The sequence below is a fragment of the Tachysurus fulvidraco genome, chromosome 22 (assembly GCF_022655615.1).
Source record: "Tachysurus fulvidraco isolate hzauxx_2018 chromosome 22, HZAU_PFXX_2.0, whole genome shotgun sequence".
In the NCBI taxonomy this organism is placed as follows: Eukaryota; Metazoa; Chordata; class Actinopteri; order Siluriformes; family Bagridae; genus Tachysurus; species Tachysurus fulvidraco.
Window position 1 is genome coordinate 345,995 of NC_062539.1, and position 25,165 is coordinate 371,159.

The following is a 25,165-nucleotide window of genomic DNA, read 5'->3' on the forward strand; positions in this document are numbered from 1 at the left end:
TCCAACTTCCACTCTCTTAGGAGATTTATAAATTGCAGTTTGAACAAATCCCACCATAACTTCTGAATGCTGATGAAGTTTTTTCTCTACATTCCTGTTGGATGTCCCTGTGCTGTTTGTGCAGGTTTTCACGCTGCTCACGTCTCCTGGTCTGTGTGTTATTCAGTCACTTCAGATTAAACGCTCTCTCTCTCTCTCTCCCTCTCTCTCTCTCTCTCACACACACACACACACACACACACACACACACACACACACACACACACACACACACACACACACACACACACTAAACATTGGTTTTCTTTCCTTTCTTTCAGCTTTTCGTGCTGTTAAATTTTCCAAAACACAGTTTTCACTGAGAGTTATGATGCTGATTTATCACTGTGTTAGCAGCATGTGCTGAATAATTCCACTTTTCCAGGTATCCCTGTGCTCCGTATGTATCTGCAGGGGAAAATCTGAGCGTTCCCGCTGAGGGAGCTGCACAAGTCATTAGGTGAAATATATCACCAAGCTCCGGAAAATGTTTCCACCGTGAGCTCATGAGTTTTTCTTTTAAAATACCGTCGGAAATCTGAGCGCCTGCTAACAGCACGAGCGACGCGTTTAATTATGGACATGTCGATAAAGAGCAAAACTGGTTTGGAATTAACAATAAATGTGAAAGGATGAAACACGAGAACTTTATTAGTCTGTAGCTCCTGATTACGCACTTCTCAGGAGTCATTTTGTGTTTAAAAAAAACAGAGAAATCCACAGATACACAACATCTACAATTTAATTTTAATACCAATTATCAAAACTTTTTATACACAAAGCTATCGAGCTGTTTCACTAGTTAACATTAGCAGGGTGTAAAACTCCACACAGACCTCTTATCTGTTAGCTAGCTGTCACACGGCGCTCGGGAGGTGATGAGGACACAAATGCGGCAGGGAGAATAAAATTCAAACAGTGATGACAAACGCAGGTCCAGAACAAAAACAGCCTCAAGATGTTCAACTTAGAAAGAAATGTCAAACAGTGAACGGGACACGGCCTGGAAACGGCCTCGGTGACGTCGCGAACAGAACGTACACTTCACAATAGAGACGAGACACACAAGGGTTTAAATGAGGACATAAATCTAAATAAAAACAGATGAGAACCATCGTGACACACGCAGGAAACAGGAAATGACATGATGGGGTGGGGACAAGACAGGAATCTAAGACATGTGGAAACACGGGACGTAAACAGAACCGAGGTGAAGATGGCGTCGAGCCGCAGCGCTAGCGGGTGCTGCTCGCTGCTCGCTTCACACACAAGCTCTAATCACGTGAGGTTTGTGATGCTGGATGTGTGGATGAAGCCTTACATTTAGCTTGAACATGACCAGAGCTTCAGTGAAAGGTTTCACACACACACACACACACACACACACACACACACACACACACACACACATACACAAGTTAGCTAGGAAAAGTGCGATGGTCTGGAATTGAGGAAATTAAAGACAAAAACACTTCTCTGTCAAGATTTGTTTTATCAACTGGCTTTTGTAAACTTTTTTATTCTGACTCACCTCCTCATCCTCGGGCTCCTGAGCCTGTGGTGTCTCCTGATGAGGCGTCCCACACTCGGGACTGTAATGTTCACAATAATCGTACGCAGCTCGAGCGTCTTTCACCAACAGCAGCTGCTGGATATCTCCCTAAAAATGACACAAATAAAGTTCATCACAACCACTGTGTAGCTTCTATATGTTCGTACTTTTTAGCATTAGACATCAGACGTAGTTACAAGACGAGAACTTTAAACACAGGACAGAAACAAAATGCTGTGACAGGAACTGAGTAAAAAACGTGAGGTTTAAAGTGTGACGTTTGCGTTCGAGCCGAGAGCTGAACCGAGTCTCAGTTTTATCCAAAAATTCCACCGCTCTGCTCAATGCTAATGCTAACACAGCTAAGTAACATTGGTTAGCATCTTTTACAGTAACTAGATGACAAACCTGATCCAGAATAAAGCTGTTCATCAGAATCTGTTTCTCACCTGAAGAAAGTTCAGTAAAATTGTGCACTAAAGCTATCATTAATAAAAGATCAGCTCCAGATGTTGACTTAGATAGATCTTTACTACATTTTATAACATCTTTTAGCTTTTTTTCGATTTTTGTGTGTCAGTGAATAATAATGAAAGAGCTGATTTCTGATCCCAGTTGACTTGAGATGCCGTCAGGACCGAGGTCTGATCTCATCCTCAGCATTCCAATAAATCTGATCTAATTCATTAATCAGTGTGTTGATTCCTGCTCACACTGTAACGTCTCGGTCACGTTCTCCTGAAACACGGAAAAATCCTCGCTTATAAAAGTCCTGGATCCTGGAGCGATGATGATGAGTGAATGATGAAGATTAATTTGTATTGTTAAATTAATGTTTACTTCCTGGTTATAAATGAGATAAACCTGCTCTCTGAGACTCGGTCTTTATAAAGTTATAAACATTATGAATTTTGGGTGAAGCTTCAGCATGTTTATTTCTCCTCATGTGAAATAAATCTCCACCAGTCTCCATCACTCGAGATGTTTCACTTCGGTCACGTTTTTCTTATTATTGTTTTTTGACATTTTTTTTTAAAGATTTGTGATGCAACTTTTTTGCGTAAAACTACTTAAATTGGTTAAATTGTGAGCACAGGATTCTTCAGTATTCCGGGAGAATGGAAGGTGGATCAGATGCAGGAGACCAGTCCACGTTCCTGGTGAGTTTTAGCTCAGTTCATTTATTTCCCACCTTTTCCTGCTGTTCACTTTTATAACCAGATCTTAATCCACACTTCATAAAAGCGCCTCTTTGTTCTCAAATAAATTCTCACATGTAGAGCTTCAGGACTTAAAGTTTCAGCTCTCTGCTGGACTTAAACATGCACAGGTGAGGTAGAGAACATCCCACTGGAACAGGAAACGACTGAGGAATGTCTGTAACCCACAGAGTGGGGCAGCCTGGGAGAGGGTGGGGTAGCATGGGGCAGAGTGGGGTATAGTGGGGCAGCATGGGGCAGCGTGGGGTACAGTGGGGCAGCATGGGGCAGAGTGGGGTATAGTGGGGCAGAGTGGGGTATAGTGGGGCAGAGTGCTCTCTATCTCTCTCATTTTATTGCTCTCTTTCTCTAAAAATATTTTCCATTTCAGAAACTGGGGAGATATTTTCACTGGAAAAGCAACAACAGCCATTAGAAAGCAGAGTAAGTGCACACACACACACACACACACACACACACACACACACACACACACACACACACACACACACACACACACACACTTCTTAGATGGTGAAACTTAAGATGCAGAAAATAAAGGAGACACACAAACTGAACACAAAAATAAACTGAAGACAGAAAAACCTCAGAATAAACCGTTTATCTTTATTTATCAAGCAACTCGCTGTTTAGAGGAAATTATCATCATCATCATCATCATCATCATCATCATCAGGGAAAACACAAAACTACACACACACACACACACACACACACACACGCATGCACACACACGCACACACACGCACACGCACGCACACACACGCACGCACGCACGCACGCACACACACACGCACGCACACACACACGCGCACACACACACGCGCGCACACACACACACACGCACACACACACGCACGCACGCATGCACACACACACACGCACACACACGCACACACACACACACACACACACGCAGTTGCTGATCCTCATCAGTTTTTCTCTGCTTTTTATGTCACTTAAATAAAAATAATTCTGTGTAAATTTTATGTAAATTTAATTTGAGTCTTTTTTAATGGAATTAAACCACCACCTCAAAAAAAAAAAAAAAACTTTGTCCGGGGGTTGATTACTGCGCACCCTGAAGATGAGCTTCTTCAAACCCAAGCCGAATCACAGCAGTGTTTCTCGTTACAAAGACAAACCCTGATTACTTCTGACAGGGAACTTGGCAGGTTTAATTTCCTGCACACTTTGTTTCAGCTTTGATTAAACACAGACCTCTGAGATTAACCAAGACACAGGACTCAGTGCTGCTCTGATTTCATCACAGGTTTGGTCCAGAATCCATCATTCCTCAGTGACATGCCTCGAATTCACACACATCTGCACTACACATGACTAATCCCACTAGGTTTACATGCAACAGCGTAATCTGATTAAACTGAGTTTAGTATTTATCACATTCGTGATATCTGATCATTAAAACATCACAGTAAACAGGTTACAGTCCGATCTGAAAAGAAATCTGTAAATATTACAGAACACCATAACATCCATAATACTAACCACTATATACCATAACATCCATAATACTAACCACTATATACCATAACATCCATAATACTAACCACTATATACCATAACATCCATAATACTAACCACTATATACCATAACATCCATAATACTAACCACTATATACCATAACATCCATAATACTAACCACTATATACCATAATACTAACCACTATATACCATAATACTAACCACTATATACCATAACACTAACCACTATATACCATAACACTAACCACTATATACCATAATACTAACCACTATATACCATAATACTAACCACTATATACCATAATACTAACCACTATATACCATAACATCCATAACACTAACCCACTATATACCATAATACTAACCACTATATACCATAATACTAACCACTATATACCATAACACTAACCACTATATACCATAACACTAACCACTATATACCATAATACTAACCACTATATACCATAATACTAACCACTATATACCATAATACTAACCACTATATACCATAACATCCATAACACTAACCCACTATATACCATAATACTAACCACTATATACCATAATACTAACCACTATATACCATAATACTAACCACTATATACCATAATACTAACCACTATATACCATAATACTAACCACTATATACCATAACACTAACCACTATATACCATAATACTAACCACTATATACCATAATACTAACCACTATATACCATAATACTAACCACTATATACCATAATACTAACCACTATATACACACACATACAAATACACATACACATCACACATACACACACATACAGTACAAATACACAAACACACATATGCACACATACATATACACACTCACACACACACACACACACACATCACAATTACACACACGCGCACACACACACGCACACACGCATACACACATATACACACTCATACATTCACACACATACACACACACACACACACACACACACACACACACACACACATTAACATACACACATACACACACACGCACACAGACACACACACACACTCTTCTCAGAGGCTGTTTAATGAGAATTAGACGCCTGGAGATGAACCTTCACTCAGCTCCCATATAATCAGATAATTAAACACATGTTAATCTGTTGTTTTTCTCCATCTGTAAAACAACAATACAAAAATATAGACAAGTCTGGTCTCTGTCTTCAGATCAATTAGAGACCAAAACTTTGAAATTCTTCATCTGATTGACAAGAAACAGTTTGTGTTACAAAGCGAACACCACACTGTTAAACACTTAACATTACTGAAGACAAGGCAGAGGACATTATTCTCCAGTAGAAATCACTGGGCAGATGGAGAAGCGTTAGAGTGGGGATCAGTGATGAAACACTGTAATAAGGATGGAGAAGCGTTAGAGTGGGGATCAGTGATGAAACACTGTAATAAGGATGGAGAAGCGTTAGAGTGGGGATCAGTGATGAAACACTGTAATAAGGATGGAGAAGCGTTAGAGTGGGGATCAGTGATGAAACACAGATGGAGACTTTTCTCCAAACGGCAGCAGCCAGTTTATCACTCTACTGGGAGGAGTAAAACCACACAATGTGTTTCACAGCAGTGGGTGAGACAGACACACAGACACTCAGAGAGAGAATGTGTGTGAGTGTGTGTGTGAGAGAGGGGGGGGGGATCAATGCTCAGTGCTCCAGCTTTCTCTCCACAGGAGGTCAGTTTCTGGAAAATATGGAAAAAGGGAAAAGTGGAAGAAAGGTGAGGAATGCAGTGCACACTGGAGGGGAAAGAGAAGCTGAGAGTGAACAAAAGCCCAGCGATGGAATTTTAAGAATGTGATATTTATAAAAAAAATAATAATAATAAAAAAACAAACTCCCCGAATCCTACTTTTACATTTATGCTAAAACCTGATACTGATATTTTCACTATAATAAATAAAATTGTGTGTGTGTGTGTGTGTGTGTGTGTGTGTGAGGACACACCATATGACTAGATGTTTAATAACTTTATGAAGGTTTTTCCATCAGAAGATCTCGGCTCTTTTTTACTTCCCTTCCCAGTCTGTTGTGGGCGGAGTTTGTGGGCGGAGCTTGTTATTATCAAACTTTGGTCAAACACGAGCTTTACAGAATGCTCAATCCTGTGAATAAGGATTTTCCAAAATATGCCAGTGTCACTTCTCTAACTCATCTGTAGAACATTTCAGTGCAGAAAGTTTCTTCACTTCTCACAGAGAACAAAGAAATCTTCAAGGTTTTTGTCCCGTGTGGTTTCTTTAACCCACAGTATCTCTTATACATCTGTGGAGCTTTGGTCTACAAACACACACATCAGATGTTCCTCCTGAGCCACAGACACTCTCCTACTTCCAAACTCACACCTGTTTATGCCATCTGCAGAAACACACACACACACACACACACACACACACACACACACACACACACACACACACACACACACAGCTTCACACAAACACAGAGACTCAGAGGACATTTAAATGTCACTCAGCAGCACCGTTTCATCCACCTGTGTTTATCTTCAACGCTAAATTTGTGTCAACACTCAAACATACAACTGAATATTACAAAAATGTGTGTGTGTGTGTGTGTGTGTGTGTGTGTGTGTGTGTGTGTGTGTGTGTGTGTGAGAGAGAGGTGTACAGTTTCAGTAGAGTATTTAACACACCCTTTTCCACTTTTCCTAGCACTCCCATTCTTCATCACTTTGATAACTGAGTCTTCTTTTAAGTGACTCAGATCATTTGATTCAGTTGAAATGATTCATTCAAGATTGACTCCGTGTCAGAGGAGTAACTCTCATACGTCTGACTCAAGTCAGTAATTTATATCAGTAGACACACAGAATCTTACAAATATAATTCATACACAGGCACCTGAAATGTCTGGCAACAAGGAGAACTGAAGAATGCATCCTGGCTAAATCCAAGTACACACACACACACACACACACACACACACACACACACACACACACACACACACAGACACACACACTATCAGAGCGACAGGGCTTTGTCGAGGTGTTTACATTATGAATCAATACAGGAACAGAGACTCAATTTGTCCTGAAAGACGTCTTTGTCCTCAAGCTGAGCTGTAGTTACGTAGTGGAGAGACGTTTAACGCTCATTCGTTATAAGCTGAAAAAATGAATTAAAGACAAACAGATGGAGCGAATTAACAATCAGTGTTTTTTACTCTCAAGTCCAGAAATTTCTCAAAAACTATAAAACTGTCCTCAGAATCAGAGCCCAGCTTCAGTAGCGTACAGTTCATATAAAGGGAATAAAATACAACTGAACTACAAATAAAGACAAAAATATTCTGTAACTACACCTAATGTATATTCACCATCACATTCTGTAACTACACCTAATGTATATTCACCATCACATTCTGTAACTACACCTAATGTATATTCACCATCACATTCTGTAACTACACCTAATGTATATTCACCATCACATTCTGTAACTACACCTAATGTATATTCACCATCACATTCTGTAACTACACCTAATGTATATTCACCATCACATTCTGTAACTACACCTAATGTATATTCACCATCACATTCTGTAACTACACCTAATGTATATTCACCATCACATTCTGTAACTACACCTAATGTATATTCACCATCACATTCTGTAACTACACCTAATGTATATTCACCATCACATTCTGTAACTACACCTAATGTATATTCACCATCACATTCTGTAACTACACCTAATGTATATTCACCATCACATTCTGTAACTACACCTAATGTATATTCACCATCACATTCTGTAACTACACCTAATGTATATTCACCATCACATTCTGTAACTACACCTAATGTATATTCACCATCACATTCTGTAACTACACCTAATGTATATTCACCATCACATTCTGTAACTACACCTAATGTATATTCACCATCACATTCTGTAACTACACCTAATGTATATTCACCATCACATTCTGTAACTACACCTAATGTATATTCACCATCACATTCTGTAACTACACCTAATGTATATTCACCATCACATTCTGTAACTACACCTAATGTATATTCACCATCACATTCTGTAACTACACCTAATGTATATTCACCATCACAATCTGTAACTACACCTAATGTATATTCACCATCACATTCTGTAACTACACCTAATGTATATTCACCATCACATTCTGTAACTACACCTAATGTATATTCACCATCACATTCTGTAACTACACCTAATGTATATTCACCATCACAATCTGTAACTACACCTAATGTATATTCACCATCACATTCTGTAACTACACCTAATGTATATTCACCATCACATTCTGTAACTACACCTAATGTATATTCACCATCACAATCTGTAACTACACCTAATGTATATTCACCATCACAATCTGTAACTACACCTAATGTATATTCACCATCACAATCTGTAACTACACCTAATGTATATTCACCATCACATTCTGTAACTACACCTAATGTATATTCACCATCACATTCTGTAACTACACCTAATGTATATTCACCATCACATTCTGTAACTACACCTAATGTATATTCACCATCACATTCTGTAACTACACCTAATGTATATTCACCATCACATTCTGTAACTACACCTAATGTATATTCACCATCACATTCTGTAACTACACCTAATGTATATTCACCATCACTAACAATTAAATAGAGAAACTTCAGATTTAAAAACTTACTTCACATTTTTTAGCCTGTGGTCCTGCTTCATCTCACTATGTACTGCATTAGCTATGTATGCTTGACATGACAGTGAGTGTGTGTGTGTGTGTGTGTGTGTGTGTGTGTGTGTGTGTGTGTGTGAGACACAAAACTAAATATTACAGGAACTGTGTTTGGGACACAGAGTGACTGATGAGAACTAAGGAGTGAGGGTACTAAGGAGTGAGGGAACTAAGGAGTGAGGGTACTAAGGAGTGAGGGAACTAAGGAGCGAGGGTACTAAGGAGCGAGGGTACTAAGGAGTGAGGGAACTAAGGAGTGAGGGTACTAAGGAGTGAGGGTACTAAGGAGCGAGGGTACTAAGGAGCGAGGCACCCAAGGAGCGAGGGTACTAAGGAGCGAGGGAACTAAGGAGCGAGGGAACTAAGGAGCGAGGGTACTAAGGAGCGAGGGTACTAAGGAGCGAGGGAACTAAGGAGCGAGGGTACTAAGGAGCGAGGGAACTAAGGAGCGAGGGTACTAAGGAGCGAGGGTACTAAGGAGCGAGGGAACTAAGGAGCGAGGGTACTAAGGAGCGAGGGAACTAAGGAGCGAGGGAACTAAGGAGCGAGGGAACTAAGGAGCGAGGGTACTAAGGAGCGAGGGAACTAAGGAGCGAGGGAACTAAGGAGCGAGGGTACTAAGGAGCGAGGGTACTAAGGAGCGAGGCAACTAAGGAGCGAGGGTACTAAGGAGCGAGGGAACTAAGGAGCGAGGGTACTAAGGAGCGAGGGAACTAAGGAGCGAGGGAACTAAGGAGCGAGGGTACTAAGGAGCGAGGGTACTAAGGAGCGAGGCAACTAAGGAGCGAGGCAACTAAGGAGCGAGGGTACTAAGGAGCGAGGGAACTAAGGAGCGAGGGAACTAAGGAGCGAGGGTACAAAGGAGCGAGGGTACTAAGGAGCGAGGGAACTAAGGAGCGAGGGTACAAAGGAGCGAGGGTACTAAGGAGCGAGGGAACTAAGGAGCGAGGGAACTAAGGAGCGAGGGTACTAAGGAGCGAGGGTACTACTGATCTGATTGAGCCACAGCCATGACTTTACCCTTCATTTAGTGAGACGGAGGTGTTTAACAGAATGTTCTTATTAAACACATTCCAGCAGATAACATGAAAGCCAGCAGAGTAGGAGAGCATTTCTGCTCCTGACTCATCTGACCAGCGATGTGGCTTAATACAACACGCTTTGTTTGTTTAGTCTGTCAGACATTTTCCATGGCTTTTAGTGTTTACGACTGTGAGTGTTTATTTGAAGCAGACAAACATTTCAGGATATGCTAACCGCTAATTTGTGTTTATCTAAAGTTTGGATTTGGAAGGAACTAACAAAAACTAAAACTTGACAATAAAATGATTCCTCACCGAAAACACGTCACATTATTCTAAAGTGTTTTGTTTTTGAAGTGACTTAGAATCTACAAGGTCAGAGTCACTTCCTGTCTGTTGTTTATGACAGAACTGAGTCAAGAAACTGAAGATCGCTTCTTTACTTGTTCCGGAGCAACGAAGCTAATGTAGTTAAAATTAAGGGAAAGCTTATAACCTCCACTTTAGGAAAGCTTATAACCTCCACTTTAGCACTAAGTGTGTGTGTGTGTGTGTGTGTGTGTGTATGTGTGTGTGTGTGTGTGTGTGTGTGTGTGTGTGTGTGTGTGTGTGTGTGTGTGTGTATAAGAGTTTAAAGTTAAAGCTCTTAAATCATCAGCACTCAGTTACACTTTGAAGAAGATTTGAACTCAGACTTTCTAATCAGCAGTCCAACATGTTACCCACTAGACCATTACCCACTAGGCCCTTACCCACTAGACCCTTACCCACTAGGCCCTTACCCACTAGACCCTTACCGACTAGGCCCTTACCCACTTTACCATTACCCACTAGGCCCTTACCCACTAGACCCTTACCCACTAGGCCCTTACCCACTAGACCCTTACCCACTAGACCATTACCCACTAGGCCCTTACCCACTAGGCCCTTACCCACTAGGCCCTTACCCACTAGGCCCTTACCCACTAGGCCCTTACCCACTAGGCCCTTACCCACTAGGCCCCTTACCCACTAGGCTCCCACATCCCCTGATGGAATGATTCACTGATTCAAAAGAGTGAATCTCAATTTTGACTGATTCATGAAGCGAATCACTGAATAAGAAAGAAGTGAAACTCACTGATGACTGAACGACTCACTAAAGCAAACTCTGACCATCGAATGAGAGAGGAATGAATCTCAGTAATTGATGACGTAAGCTAAACTAAACTAATGCTAATAAAAAAACTATAAGTTGATTCAAAGTGTTTTATAGCAACATCTATTGCTTAAAATTCATTTTCAATTAATTAATAGGAATTAATATTCAATTTATAATTCATCTCAAACCTAATCTGGCTGATTAAAGGACAGAAGTCATGTGACACTGCAGTTTTTTAGAAGACTTTGTAAGTGTATGAACAAAACAAGGCTGTAACAAAACGATAGATTTTAGTGTATTTTATCCTGAAGTGAAGGCTGTAGCTTATGTAACATCCCCTGGAGCTGGTATTCAGGTTCTCATCTAGTTTGCAGGTCTTTTTTCCATAACTGAAGGACTAGTCTCTAAGTGTCCAGGTTTTCCAGGTCATGTTGGAAGCCTGAATGTTCCCATAAACTGCATGATGGAATGATGGAAACTGCACACTACAGCGTTCAGAGGAACAATGAGCTCACATTGAGATTCACCCACAATGTTGTTCTTACCTCGAACACCTCCTCATCCAGGATCCTGGTGCCAAACACCGTGATGCCATCGGTGCTGATTACAGGTTTATTACTTCTGGTCAGAGGCTTTGAGATTTTCTTTTTGCAGTCAACGATCATGGTGATGGATTTCTTCTCCACGCTGATTGCCACACGATGCCACCTGAACACACAACCATAAGACACTCTGAACTCTAGATGACTATGACAGAGCAGATTAGAGATCTAACACCATGTTGTGACCTCTCATCCTGCAGCCAATCAGAAACTGAGCCTGAGGAAGGCTAGAGGATTAAAGCAGACTAGCTGATGCATGTATGTAATGATGTAAACAATACTGAGGAAATAATCAGTACTCCAGCTGCGAGTATTCATTTTCTCACGTGAACATTTTCTGATAACTTCGAATGACATTTCAACAAAATCACAGGTTGAGAGATTATTCCAGACTGAGGTGGAAATTCTGTGTAATAATCCGATCCAAAATCCACAACAGCGTTCCAACATCGGCACTTAGACATTCCTAAACTTCACAGCTAGCTGCAGAGCTGGAGGCACAACAAAACAGTAGGACAGAACCGCACACCTTCTACAATAAACATCCTGAAGACAAAGAACCTTCGCTGTACCGCCGGCTCCAAAACACTGACACAACTGTCTATGTTTCATCTAACACAAATCTATAAGTCAGCCATAATCATATAAAACACACAACTTAACACAAGAGACACACAGAGACACACAGGGTACAGAGACACATAGAGACAGAGAGAGACAAACAGGGTAAAGAAACACCCAGACAAACGAACACAAAGGGCAGAGAGACACACGGGGTACAGAGACACACACAGAGACACACAGAGACACACACAGAAAAACACAGAGACACACACAGAGACACACACAGAGACACACACAGAGACACACAGAGAAACACAGAGACACACACAGAGACACACAAAGACACACAGACACATAAACCCACAGGGCACAGAGACACACAGAGACACATAGGGAACAGAAACACACAGAGACAGACAGGGAACAGAGACACACAGAGTACAGAGACACACTAAGACACACAGATACAGTACACACAGAGACACACAGAGATGCCCAGGACACACAGACATACAGGACACACAGTACACACAGGGCACAGAGACATGCTAAGACAAACAGGACACAGAGACACATCGAAGACACAGAGAAACACAGAGACACACAGGACACAGAAACACACAGACACAAAAAGACAAACAGGACACAGAGAGACACAGATACACACAGTACATACAGTGCACAGAGTCACACAGGGTACAGAGATACACAGAGACATAAACCCACACAGAGACACACAGAAAGACACAGACATACTGGACACACAGAGACACACAGAGACAAATCAGACACACCGTACACACAGAGACACACAGAGACACAGACATACAGTAAACACAGAGACACACAGGAGACAAAGACCTACAGGAAACACAGAGACACACAGGACACAGAGGCAAACTGAGACACACAGAAACACAAAGACAAACAGGACACAGAGAGACACCATACACACAGAGACACAGACATACAGGACAAACAAACATACAGGACACGCAGAGACACACAGAGAAATCGTACACACAGAGACACACTGTACACACAGAGACACACCATACACACAGAGACATCGTACACACAGAGACATCGTACACACAGAGACACACAGAAGACATACAGGACAAACAGACATACTGGACACGCAGAGACACACAGAGACATCGTACACACAGAGACACACTGTACACACAGAGACACACCATACACACAGAGACATCGTACACACAGAGACATCGTACACACAGAGACACACAGAAGACATACAGGACAAACAGACATACTGGACACGCAGAGACACACAGAGACATCGTACACACAGAGACATCGTACACACAGAGACATCGTACACACAGAGACATCGTACACACAGAGACACACAGAAGACATACAGGACAAACAGACATACTGGACACGCAGAGACACACAGAGACATCGTACACACAGAGACACACTGTACACACAGAGACACACCATACACACAGAGACATCGTACACACAGAGACATCGTACACACAGAGACACACAGAAGACATACAGGACAAACAGACATACTGGACACACATAGCTACAAAGGACACAGATGATATAATTAATGAGGTAATGCTGAATGTTTGATTGCATCACATTTACTTACTTCCCATCAGAGAGATTAATGTTTCTGAATAACGGATAATTTTCAGGTGTGGGTTTCCCATGCTGATCTTCATACAGGAAGATTGGAGTGCGTCCGATCTCCACCCCGAGCTGCTGCAGTCCCTTATCATTATACACTGACAAGAGGAAGGCCTGAGTTCCAGCTTTGGGCTTTATGGTCATGAGGATGGAGAAATCTTCAGGAAATACTCCATCTGGGAAAAAACAGAAAGCAAAAACTCTCAAAACTTTAATGCAACATTCTGCTTCCAGCTTCTGTAGAAGTCTGAATGAAGTCTGATGAGCAGTTTAATGGTGTATTTATTACTATATTAAAGTTTATTAGAAAAACACACACTAAAAGACGAATATCTCTGAAAACAACTTTTAGCAAAGACTAAAAATGAGAGATTATTATTAACTCCAGCATAAAGTTTATTTCTAATCTCACATCCTGTCAGTATCATTAACAAGACTCAAACTTGTAAATAAACCTTTTTAACAAGCGAGAACAATAAACACAACACAATGGCTATTACTACAGATTTAGCTTTAAAACTCGCATACTGCCGCTTTAAGTATTTAAGCGACTCCTTTAAAAGCCCTGGTTTTATTTACAGAGCGCCGTCTCACGTCCACTCGTGTGTTTGACTGATTACCTGGAAAGAGTTTTTTTGTTGCAGTGCTGATCTGCGCTTTCTTGTCCACTCTGTAGGCCACGTCAGGTCTGGATCCTCTCCTGACAGGACAGAGTCCCTGCGTCTTCGTTATTCCCTCCGGAGAACTGCGGAAGTCCAAAACCTTCAGCACGTCCACCGGCTCGGCTGTGATCCGGAGAGAAATAAACTCAGATCAGAATTCACACCTTTATTAAAAGTTTACTGACAAAGCACACGATGTGTCACATGTTAGGGGCCGTTCGTGCAATGAACAAGGAATCTGACAGATTTCTGTTGCCATGGTGACGTTAATGTTGTTTAGCCGTGAGAATAAAAGAACAGATCGTATTTACACAATGATTAAACTTACACTGTTGTATAAATATAAAAAGTCCCACAGTGAAAAAAAACCTGTCGGAAATTCAGACATTTCGAAGAGGAATATTATAAATGTTATAAATAAATAAATAATAAAGAAGTGAAGCTGAAGCCGTTTTCTGGCCATCAGACACACGAGGAAACGTCTGAGTCAGCAGTGCCAGCGCTGCCCAGGACTGGGGCTTAAACTGATGCTGGAAGAAGGACAAGTTCTCTTTATTTTGGAACATTGTGCAGCGCTTTGGGAAAGTCAGTAATGACTTGGAACTCGGAACATTAAAAAATATCCAAGTTGGAAAAGTGCAGTGGAAAGTGATGAAATGATGGAGTCCAGGAGTGAGTCCAGGAGTGAGTCCAGGAGTGAGTCCAGGAGTGAGTCCAGGAGTAAGTCCAGGAGTAAGTCCAGGAGTGAGACACGGATTCTTCATCTGCTGCTCATCTAACACGCTGCACTCCACATGATACACTGATACAGCACTGAAGATAGAACAGGGCACTTAACCAAGGCTCGAGAAGTCCGACAGATCTCAGGGTGAGGTCACAAACACACACAAACACATCACAAACATCTCACACACACACACACATACACACACACAATTATACATGCACTCACCCCAACCACCCACCCAATTCCACACACACAGATCCGATTATACATACACTTACCTACACACACAATTATACACACAATTAGACCTACACACACACACACAAACTCACTTACACACACACACACACACACACAAGCATTCATGCATGATGGTTCCAGATGTGCTGTTCAGTAGCACTAATGCTGATTGATTGCTCCCCCGGTGTTTCCTACCACTGTACTGTACAGCTTACGCACGCACACACACACACACACACACACACACACACACACACACACACACACACACACACACACACACACACACGTTACATAAAATCCAATAAAGCTTTACTAAAATCACATTTAACAAATTTAACATTTAATACAATTCACTCACTGAGACCAGAAACGCACACACACACACACACACGCACGCACACACACACACACACACACACACACACACACACACACGCACGCACGCACACACACACACACACACACACACACACACACACACACACATATAACCTGAGATCTGATTGTTTGGCACTTTTAACAATTCCCATTGCCTCAAAGCAGCTTTACAGAAGTATAGAAACAGAAGAGAGAGAGAAAAGAAAGAAATCTATAATAATAAGAAGAATAAATAAGAATAAAGATAAATAAATAATATATACAATTAAAAAATTATTAAAAATATTAACTTTAAATATAAAATCCTATACATCTAACCCTATCCCAGTATCTGACATGTTAATGAAGGAGTCTCCAGTGTCATGTTCCAGTCTGCTGTAACTGAGTTCTTCAGGACAGAAGAGGTGTGTTTTAGCTGCTGTGGTGCGAGAGGAATAAAGCGCTCAGGAACGTGCTGTTACACAGAAATGATGTGAAGAAGAACTTCATGTCAATGAACAGTTTTAATCAGGTGACCAAATCAGTGTGAACTTCTCCCAGGGTTAGGGTTAACTATCATGCCTCAAGGGTTAGGGTTAGGTTAGGTTTAGGGTTAGGTTAGGCTTAGGGTTAACCCTAATGCCTCAAGGGTTAGGGTTGGGTTAGGGCAGGGTTAGAGTTAGGTTAGGGGTAGGTTAGGGTTAGGTTAGGGTTAACCCTAATGCCTCAAGGCTTAGATTAGGTTAGGGTTACCCCTAATGCCTCACGGGTTAGGTTAGGGTAGGGTAAGGTTAGGGTTAACCCTAATGCCTCAAGGCTTAGGTTAGGGTTAGGTTAAGTTAGGGTTAACCGTAATGCCTCAAGGCTTAGGTTAGGGTTAGGTTAGGGTTAGGTTAGGGTTAACCCTAATGCCTCAAGGAACTCTGCTTCTCCATGAGGAACAATCTGATCATCACTGAGATGATAATGAGAGGTTTGTGTTTTTTATAAACCTGATATTTATGTGTGTGTTGTTGTAAACTCTGAACACAGGTCTAAAGTGGGGTAAGTGAGCAGCTCCACACAGTTACCACTCCACAGGTACCACCTTTTATGAGATGTTCTGCATGTTGCTGATTAAAGCTCTGTTGTGGTTTTCATCTGGCACTAGCTGATAATTTGTGGTCCATCAAAGTGTCACAGTGTCGAGCAGCAGAGATTTACTGTGTGATTAACATGAAGGTGTGTAGTGAGGTGCAGAAAAACACACAGGGAGTCATCCTGCTCGTTCTGCACACACACATGTATGCACACACACACACACGCACACATATATGCACATACACACACACACACACACACACACACACACACACACACACGTATGCACACACACACGCACACATATATGCACATATACACACACACACACACACACACACACACACATGTATGCACACACACACGCACACATATATGCACATATACACACACACACACACACACACACACACACACACACACGTATGCACACACACACACACACACATATATATGCACATATATACACACACACACACATATACACACACACACACACACACACGTCTGTTTCCCTCTCTCTCTCTCCCACCCGTCTCTCTCTCTCCTTCTCTCTCTCCCACCCGTCTCTCTCTCTCCTTCTCTCTCTCCCTCTGTCCCTCTTGACATCAGTCATCTTGCTTTTTTGTACAAATGAACATCAGCTCAGACTTCAGCTTCACCAGGGTTTTATTTTAACATGGCAAAAGAAGTTATTTTCCATGAAATCCCACATGATTCGGATGCAGAGGGCTTTTAAACGTGAAAACAGAAGCAGCTTGGATTGGATTCCAGTCTGTGAGGAAGATCTAACCTCAGGAGTCTGATCAGAGCAGCTCTACACCTTCTGCAGCTGATCTGATTGGTGGTTATGGTTAGGGGTTAGGGTTAGGGTCAGGGTTATGGTTAGGGTTGGGGGCAGGGTTAGGGCTGGGGTTGGGGTTAGGGTTGGGGGCAGGGTTAGGGCTGGGGGTAGGGTTGGGGGCAGGGTTAGGGTTGGGGGCAGGGTTAGGGCTGGGATTGGGGTTAGGGTTGGGGGCAGGGTTAAGGTTGGGGGTAGGGTTGGGGGCAGGGTTAAGGTTGGGGGTAGGGTTGGGGGCAGGGTTAGGGCTGGGCTTGGGGTTAGGGTTGGGGGCAGGGTTAAGGTTGGTGTCAGGTTTAGGGTTAGGGTCAGCAGTGCAGGCTTATATTAATGATCTTGTATAGAAATGTTATAATTGTTATATAACCACAGAGAACAGAGCTGCTCTGCGCTTCACACTCCTCACTGATATATACACACTCACTCTCCTGAAGACGTCTTCATTAAAACTACAATTTAATCTTAAGTATAATTTTATTTTCAGGCTCAAATTGAAACTTTATTCACATGAACTGCCTCTGAATATAAACATCCTGATTAATGTGACAGCGTGACTCTTTGTGTCTGTAGGACACCGGTCTGATCTCTCGGCCCAGAGAGGAAGCGTCTTAAACGTGAGCGTCATGACCCAGTCAGCTGACTTTACCATCACAGAAACGCTGCCGTTCTCCCATTTTCTGTTGCAGAGAAAAGTCCAGGTGAAGCTGTGGGTTCGGTTCACGGAGCATGATGAAGACGTTTAAGCCTCGGCACAGAGACTCCGACTCATACCAGCTCCACACATCACACTTTTTCTCTGAGATTAAAAATAACTATAATAAATATCACTCCTATTACAGGATCAGATTGTGGATATCAGACAGGAGGTGAGGAATGTGAGCAAGTGATTGTTGAAGGTGAGCCGGTCCGAGTCCTTTTAATAAATCATCTGCTATTGAAAAGCGAGCCTCTGTAATCTCCTGACCATCCACTGATCCACACACTGAAATCACTGCAGCTAATAGACTGTAACTTTTACCCAGTAATCACTGTGTGTGTGTGTGTGTGTGTGTGTGTGTGTGTATGTGTGTGTGTGTGTTTCTCCCTCTTTATTCTCCAGCATGAACTGAAGGTCTCTTTGTGTGCCTCAGAAATGCCTTCCAGTGCGTCTGCATACCTAAAAGCCTCATATATTCCAGATGTGCAGATTTGGCGTCTCGGTCTGACCGCACGCACAGAAGCTCTTAAACACGGCAAAAGCCCAAATCAGCACAAAACCAGAGGCTCAGAAGAGAATGAAAGAATAAAATCTACACCAAGTTCACTTCATACTGCATGTTATCACTCGTCTTTATTACAGACTTGGGGGGGGGGGGGGGTGTTCAGAAACTTGGGGGAGGGGGTATATAAACAGAGGGTGGTGGGGCAGAAAGAGACGAGGAGCGAGAGAGAGAGAAAGAGCAGGGGGCAAAGAGGGAGGGAGGGAGAAAGAGAGAGCAGGATCATGAGAAAGGCATAAAGTATACTTACTGACTAATGACTCGAGTCTTATCACAGCAGAGAAAATTCACTTCCTGTTTCTTTGTTTCTTTGATGTGCTTCTCTGTGTGATTGTGCTCAACAGCTACGGTTTAAAAACCTTTAGAACTTTCAGTCTGTCCATCAAAACCACTGACATGCCAAGAACCATCATCTCACATCTGAGGAACATCTTCATTTATTCAGGAAATGTGCACACGGTGTGACCCAGTCGTCTGTCTAACGAGAACACTGTGGGGTCTACTGCGTGAACGTGGACAGGTTCTCGTAGAATACAGGAAGGGTCTGAGTAGATCCCATAAAAAAGCGCTTTCCCAAATAGAATGATCCACTAAAGCCTTTTCTTGGAGTGTGTGTATTACTGGCTGAGTGTGTGGAACAAAAGCTCTCAGACCTCTCAGGTTCCCAAGCAGAACCCTTTCCTGAGAACACGTCACTATCCAAAAACCTCTAAAAGAACCCCAAAGAGCCACTGAGTTCCACATCCATACTGTCCTGCTGTAAGGAGATAAATAGGAAGCTCTTCTCTGGTTCTCTGACTGAACATTTGTAGAGCTTCTTGTTAACACCAATTAACTAGCTAGTTAACATCCTAAAGAACAGGCTAATGCTAGCAGGAGTCTTAGTTATATAGAACATCTTATAAAGTGTATGCTCTCAGACCCTGTAGGATGGAGGAACCGTAAAGCTTCTGTACAGAGCCTGAAGAGTGATTTTCCCTTCGGAGAAGGTTCCAATGTAAAACGCTCTCTTGGTATCTTAGAACTCGTATTTGTTCAACACATGGACAAAAGAAAAGAATAAACAGTCTTAATGGTTAAACCCCTAGAGCTAACAGTAACCGAACAGCTAGCTAATGCTAAATACCTAGCTGATGCGAGCAAGAGGTTGATTTCTGTCTCTTATGAAGATGAAAATGTTTTAAATGCAGAAACAATTTTTGTTGCCTCTCAAGATGGAAACCTTCAAGGTTCTGTGTGCAATTGTTCCAAGCAGAATGAGTTTTTGTAGGCACAGATCCCATAATTACCCTTAATTACCCAGTGAACCCCTGAGCAGTGAGGATGTGTGGAGCAAGTCACGGTTCCTGAACAAAGAGACGTGATGAAGAGCTGAGTGCAGTGAGCAAGACGAAACACTAGGGGGCAGTGTGGAGAAATGAGCAGATAGTTTAGATATTTTACTCATAGCATCACAAGGATTTACAGCTAAATAAAACTCCTTGCATGTGTATCAGTGCTAACACACACACACACACACACTCACTCACACACACACACACACACACACACACACACACACACACACACACACACACACACACACACTAGGTCACTAGATATGCTCTAGATTACACTAGCACTGAGAACCTGAATATGACAAGATTGTTGTGAGGAGATTAGTTTCATCGTGATGATTGTGTGTATGTGTGTGTGTGTGTGTGTGTGTGTGTGTGTGTGTGTGTGTGTGTACAATAATGACTCTCTGTGTAGATGCAGGTTTCTCACACAGAGTGTGATGTCAGCTGGATCCACAGAGCTGCTGAGTGACGGTTAAATACAGATGTGTGGAGAGGAAGTGATCACACCACCTTTTCCTCCTCATGGTTCCCCACATATGGAGCAGGAGACTCGAGAACCTCGGGTTAACTTTAATAGTTTGAGGTCAGATAGGATTAATTCATCCCAGACAGCTACTACGCTAATATCAGGCTAATGCTAGTGCTCAGTAAGAGTTTACTGAAGCTTTCACTCTCCAAATCCTTAAATATTCTATGGTGGTTCTTATTGTGGAACCAAGAAAGGTTCTATGATGAACCCGTGTAGAACTCTTTTAGAAAGCCAAGAAACTTCAAATATCTAAGGGGGTTAGGGTTAGGGTCACTTCCTGTGTTTTCTGTGATCCGATATCTACCCCATGGTAAAAAGACCAGGTCTAAAAGCCCTCCTGACGTTTTGGAGACGGATATAAACCCGATGGCACAAACCCCTTCAGGAGGTGGTCTGGGACGCGTTTCAGATGAAACTGGACAGGTGTAAATGAATGTGGTTGTTCAAGCCACATACGTCAGTGCTTTACTCCTCCCAAACAGAACTACGTCACTCGCAGGTGATCTTTCACCCAGGCGTCTCGTCAGGGCTTAAAACGCGCTGCTGCCGCCAGCGAAAACGGTAAAAACAGTAAACGCTGTTTTTTGTAGCATAAACGTCGTAACCAGTTTTTACGTCGTCTTTTTGATCGCGTTTTGAAAACCACAGACACCAAAGTGTGTTCTGTTACAATTACCCCGGAAATGAGGGCAAATATATTAGCATTTTGGGCAGGAGCAGAAAGATCGGATCGATATCCGAGTCTCTGAGACGCGTTTATGTGGTCTAATGTAAATGGGACAGTTTTAACAGATCAGATAGATATCGGATCAGAGACAACACACGACCACGTGACCAGGGGTAAAAAGGCCCTGATGAATAATTTTCTGAGACTGTACGTAAAATTCCAAACAGAATAATATTTGCACTCTTAAGGGTTCTACTGTTGTCCCTCTGTGGGAACCTATAAGAGTTTCCAGCTAACATTATTACTAAATAAATACGATGCTAATGCTGTAGTGACAGAAGTGTGACCAGTTTAATAAGATCCACTTCTTTTGTGTCTGAGGTTCTTCCTGTACGAATGAATATATCAGATAAAGCATCACTTCCTCAGCAGGTTGGAGAAGCGCAGTGAGCTCGGACTCGTGCAGAACCATATGAGTGCCGTGTGCTGACTTAAAGACACAAGGAATTTTTTTTCCATCTTCCCCCAAAACCCCCCACTGCAGACCGCCCCCACCCTTCATGGGCCTTCGGTGGGAACCAGGCTAGTGTGGAGAAATGGTGCGCGCACACACACACACACACACACACGCACACACACACACAGTGGAAGTCAGGAAATAACGCTAATCCGTTCCTGATGCTATTCGTAAACCTGCTGTTAGAGAAAATCACCAATAAAACCAACAAGGTTTCAAAAGAACCGGAAAAGTTCAACCAGGCTTTAAACAGCTCTGTGTTCAGACCTGGGACCTGATCTGCTCTTAAAAAGGGATAAAAACAACATTCACATGAAGAATATTGGGTATTTGTCAGGTAGAACAGAGTGTATAACACAGTTATTAACACTATCAACACTTTCTTTACCTTCATCTGAATCTGATTAAAACAATAAATAAATAAATAAATAAATAAATAAATAATCAGACTGCATGTGAGAGATCATCATGCTTTAGTTTAAACTCTCAGCTCAATCCATCCTAAAATACACATCTCATATAACTCAAGTTATATGATATATACATCAATATAACAAGTAAAGTACTAACTGCAGGACAAACGGAGCTCTGGACACAACGAGAAGGTTTACGTGTTTGTTTGGAAAACATTCTTTATTTACTTTTTACACCTTTATTTTGTTAAGCGTCTTCCTGTGACCTGTGACCCCACACCAGCACCACATGCGTGACACCAACCACATTTTTCCTCATAAAGCCCATGAAGGTTCCAGCCCAGTTTTACAACAGCCCTCTTTACATCCACTGCTTTTACCCCACAAGTAAATACGGAGCAGATAAAAAAAAACCTCAGAGTCAGATTTAAAGCAGACAGGAACAAAAATATACAGTTTCCACTTTAGTTTATAACAAAGTCAGGCAGGAAGAACAGCCAGAGCCATGAAGTGTAAACACATCAGACACTCTGAGATCAGACACTGAAGTAATCAGACACTCTGAGATCAGACACTGAAGTAATCAGACACTCTGAGATCAGACACTGAAGTAATCAGACACTCTGAGAGACACTGAAGTAATCAGACACTCTGAGAGACACTGAAGTAATCAGACACTCTGAGAGACACTGAAGTAATCAGACACTGAAGTAATCAGACACTGAAGTAATCAGACACTCTGAGAGACACTGAAGTAATCAGACACTGAAGTAATCAGACACTGAAGTAATCAGACACTGAAGTAATCAGACACTGAATGCTAATTTACAGGAGAAACACAGACACAACTCCTCTGTAGTGTGATTCTGTTCAAAGTACATCACAGAATGTTAAAAAGCATTAATGTAACTTTAAGATCCATCACACACACACACACACACACACCGACACCGACACACACACACACACACACACACACACACACACACACACACACACACACACACACACACACAGACCCACACACACACACACACGCCGCGCAAACACACACACAGACCCAAAGACCCACAGACCCACACACACACACACAAACACACACACAGACCCACACACACACAGACCCACACACACACAGGCCCACACGAACCCTTCTAAAGTTAAAAATACACACTGAAGGTGCCAAATAATCCAAAGTAGAGCACCTTATAAACAGGTATGAATGACTCAGTAGAGGAGCGAGTCTGTGAGTCTGTAGGTCTGTAGGTCTGTGAGTCTGTGGGTCTGTAGGTCTGTGAGTCTGTAGGTCTGTAGGTCTGTGAGTCTGTGGGTCTGTGGGTCTGTGAGTCTGTGGGTCTGTGGGTCTGTAGGTCTGTGGGTCTGTGAGTCTGTGGGTCTGTGGGTCTGTAGGTCTGTGGGTCTGTGGGTCTGTAGGTCTGTGAGTCTGTGGGTCTGTGAGTCTGTGAGTCTGTGGGTCTGTGAGTCTGTGTGTCTCTGCAGTGTTGGTTTGTGTTACAAAGAAACTTTTACACATTTTCAGAATTACTGTGATATAAATCAAATAAACTCAATATGAAATATAAAAGATTTTAAAAGTAAATAAATGTTTGGCTCAATCAATAAAATACGTGCAGTTAGATGTTTCTGCATCTGGAGTCAGAAATATCACCGTACTGCAGATAGGACAGAGGTCTCCACACACACACACACACACACACACACACACACACACACACACACACACACACACACACACACACACCTCATCTACTGTAGTAGTTGTATAGTAATGTATAATGAATAGAATGTATTGTTTTTTACCTGCTGTCACACACGCAGTCTGCAGGAGCACCGATACGGTGATGAGAGTCGATACACCGCGATGCCAAAGCCACTTTCTTGTCCTCCACCTCTGCGCATCCATCATCCTGATTATTCAAAACAAATCTTCCTCAATCCACTAAATTCTCTACTTTTATTTGTTCTCTGCCATAATATTAAGTTTCAGTGAAACAGAGAATGGATGTGGAGCAGAGACTCCGGCCTCAGCAACTCCTCTGCCCTGAAGGTGCGTGTGTGTGTGTGTGCGTGTGTGTGAGACCGCGCACGCGTGTGTGTGTGTGCGTGTGTGTGTGTGTGAGACCGCGCACGCGTGTGTGTGTGTGTGCGTGTGTGTGTGCGTGTGTGTGAGACCGCGCACGCGTGTGTGTGTGTGTGTGTGTGTGTGTGTGTGTGTGTGTGTGTGTGTGCGCGTGTGTGTGAGACCGCGCACGCGTGTGTGTGCGTGTGCGTGTGTGTGAGACCGCGCACGCGCGCGCGTATGTGTGTGTGTGTGTGTGTGTGTGTGTGTGTGTGTGTGTGTGTGTGTGTGTGTGTGTGAGTGAGTGACCGCGCACGTGCATGTGTCTGTAAG

General features: G+C 42.4%; 1 protein-coding gene across 2 annotated transcripts in view; it reads right to left on the minus strand.

Annotated features, from left to right (window-relative positions):
* The window catches only part of col11a1b (collagen, type XI, alpha 1b), a 68,581-nt gene extending 43,669 nt beyond the window's left edge, over positions 1–24,912 (minus strand). Inside the window, exons 1-5 of one of the 2 annotated variants that reach the window (XM_047806634.1) lie at positions 24,574–24,912; positions 14,738–14,902; positions 14,080–14,293; positions 11,826–11,988; positions 1,571–1,699 (exon numbers count right to left, since the gene is read on the minus strand). In XM_047806634.1, the coding sequence (XP_047662590.1) occupies positions 1,571–1,699; positions 11,826–11,988; positions 14,080–14,293; positions 14,738–14,902; positions 24,574–24,679 (777 nt within the window). In that variant the 5' untranslated portion in view covers positions 24,680–24,912. The remainder of the gene's footprint in view (positions 1–1,570; positions 1,700–11,825; positions 11,989–14,079; positions 14,294–14,737; positions 14,903–24,573) is intronic. The other variant, XM_027166057.2, reaches the window with a different exon arrangement.
* Between the last annotated feature and the right edge of the window lie 253 nt (positions 24,913–25,165).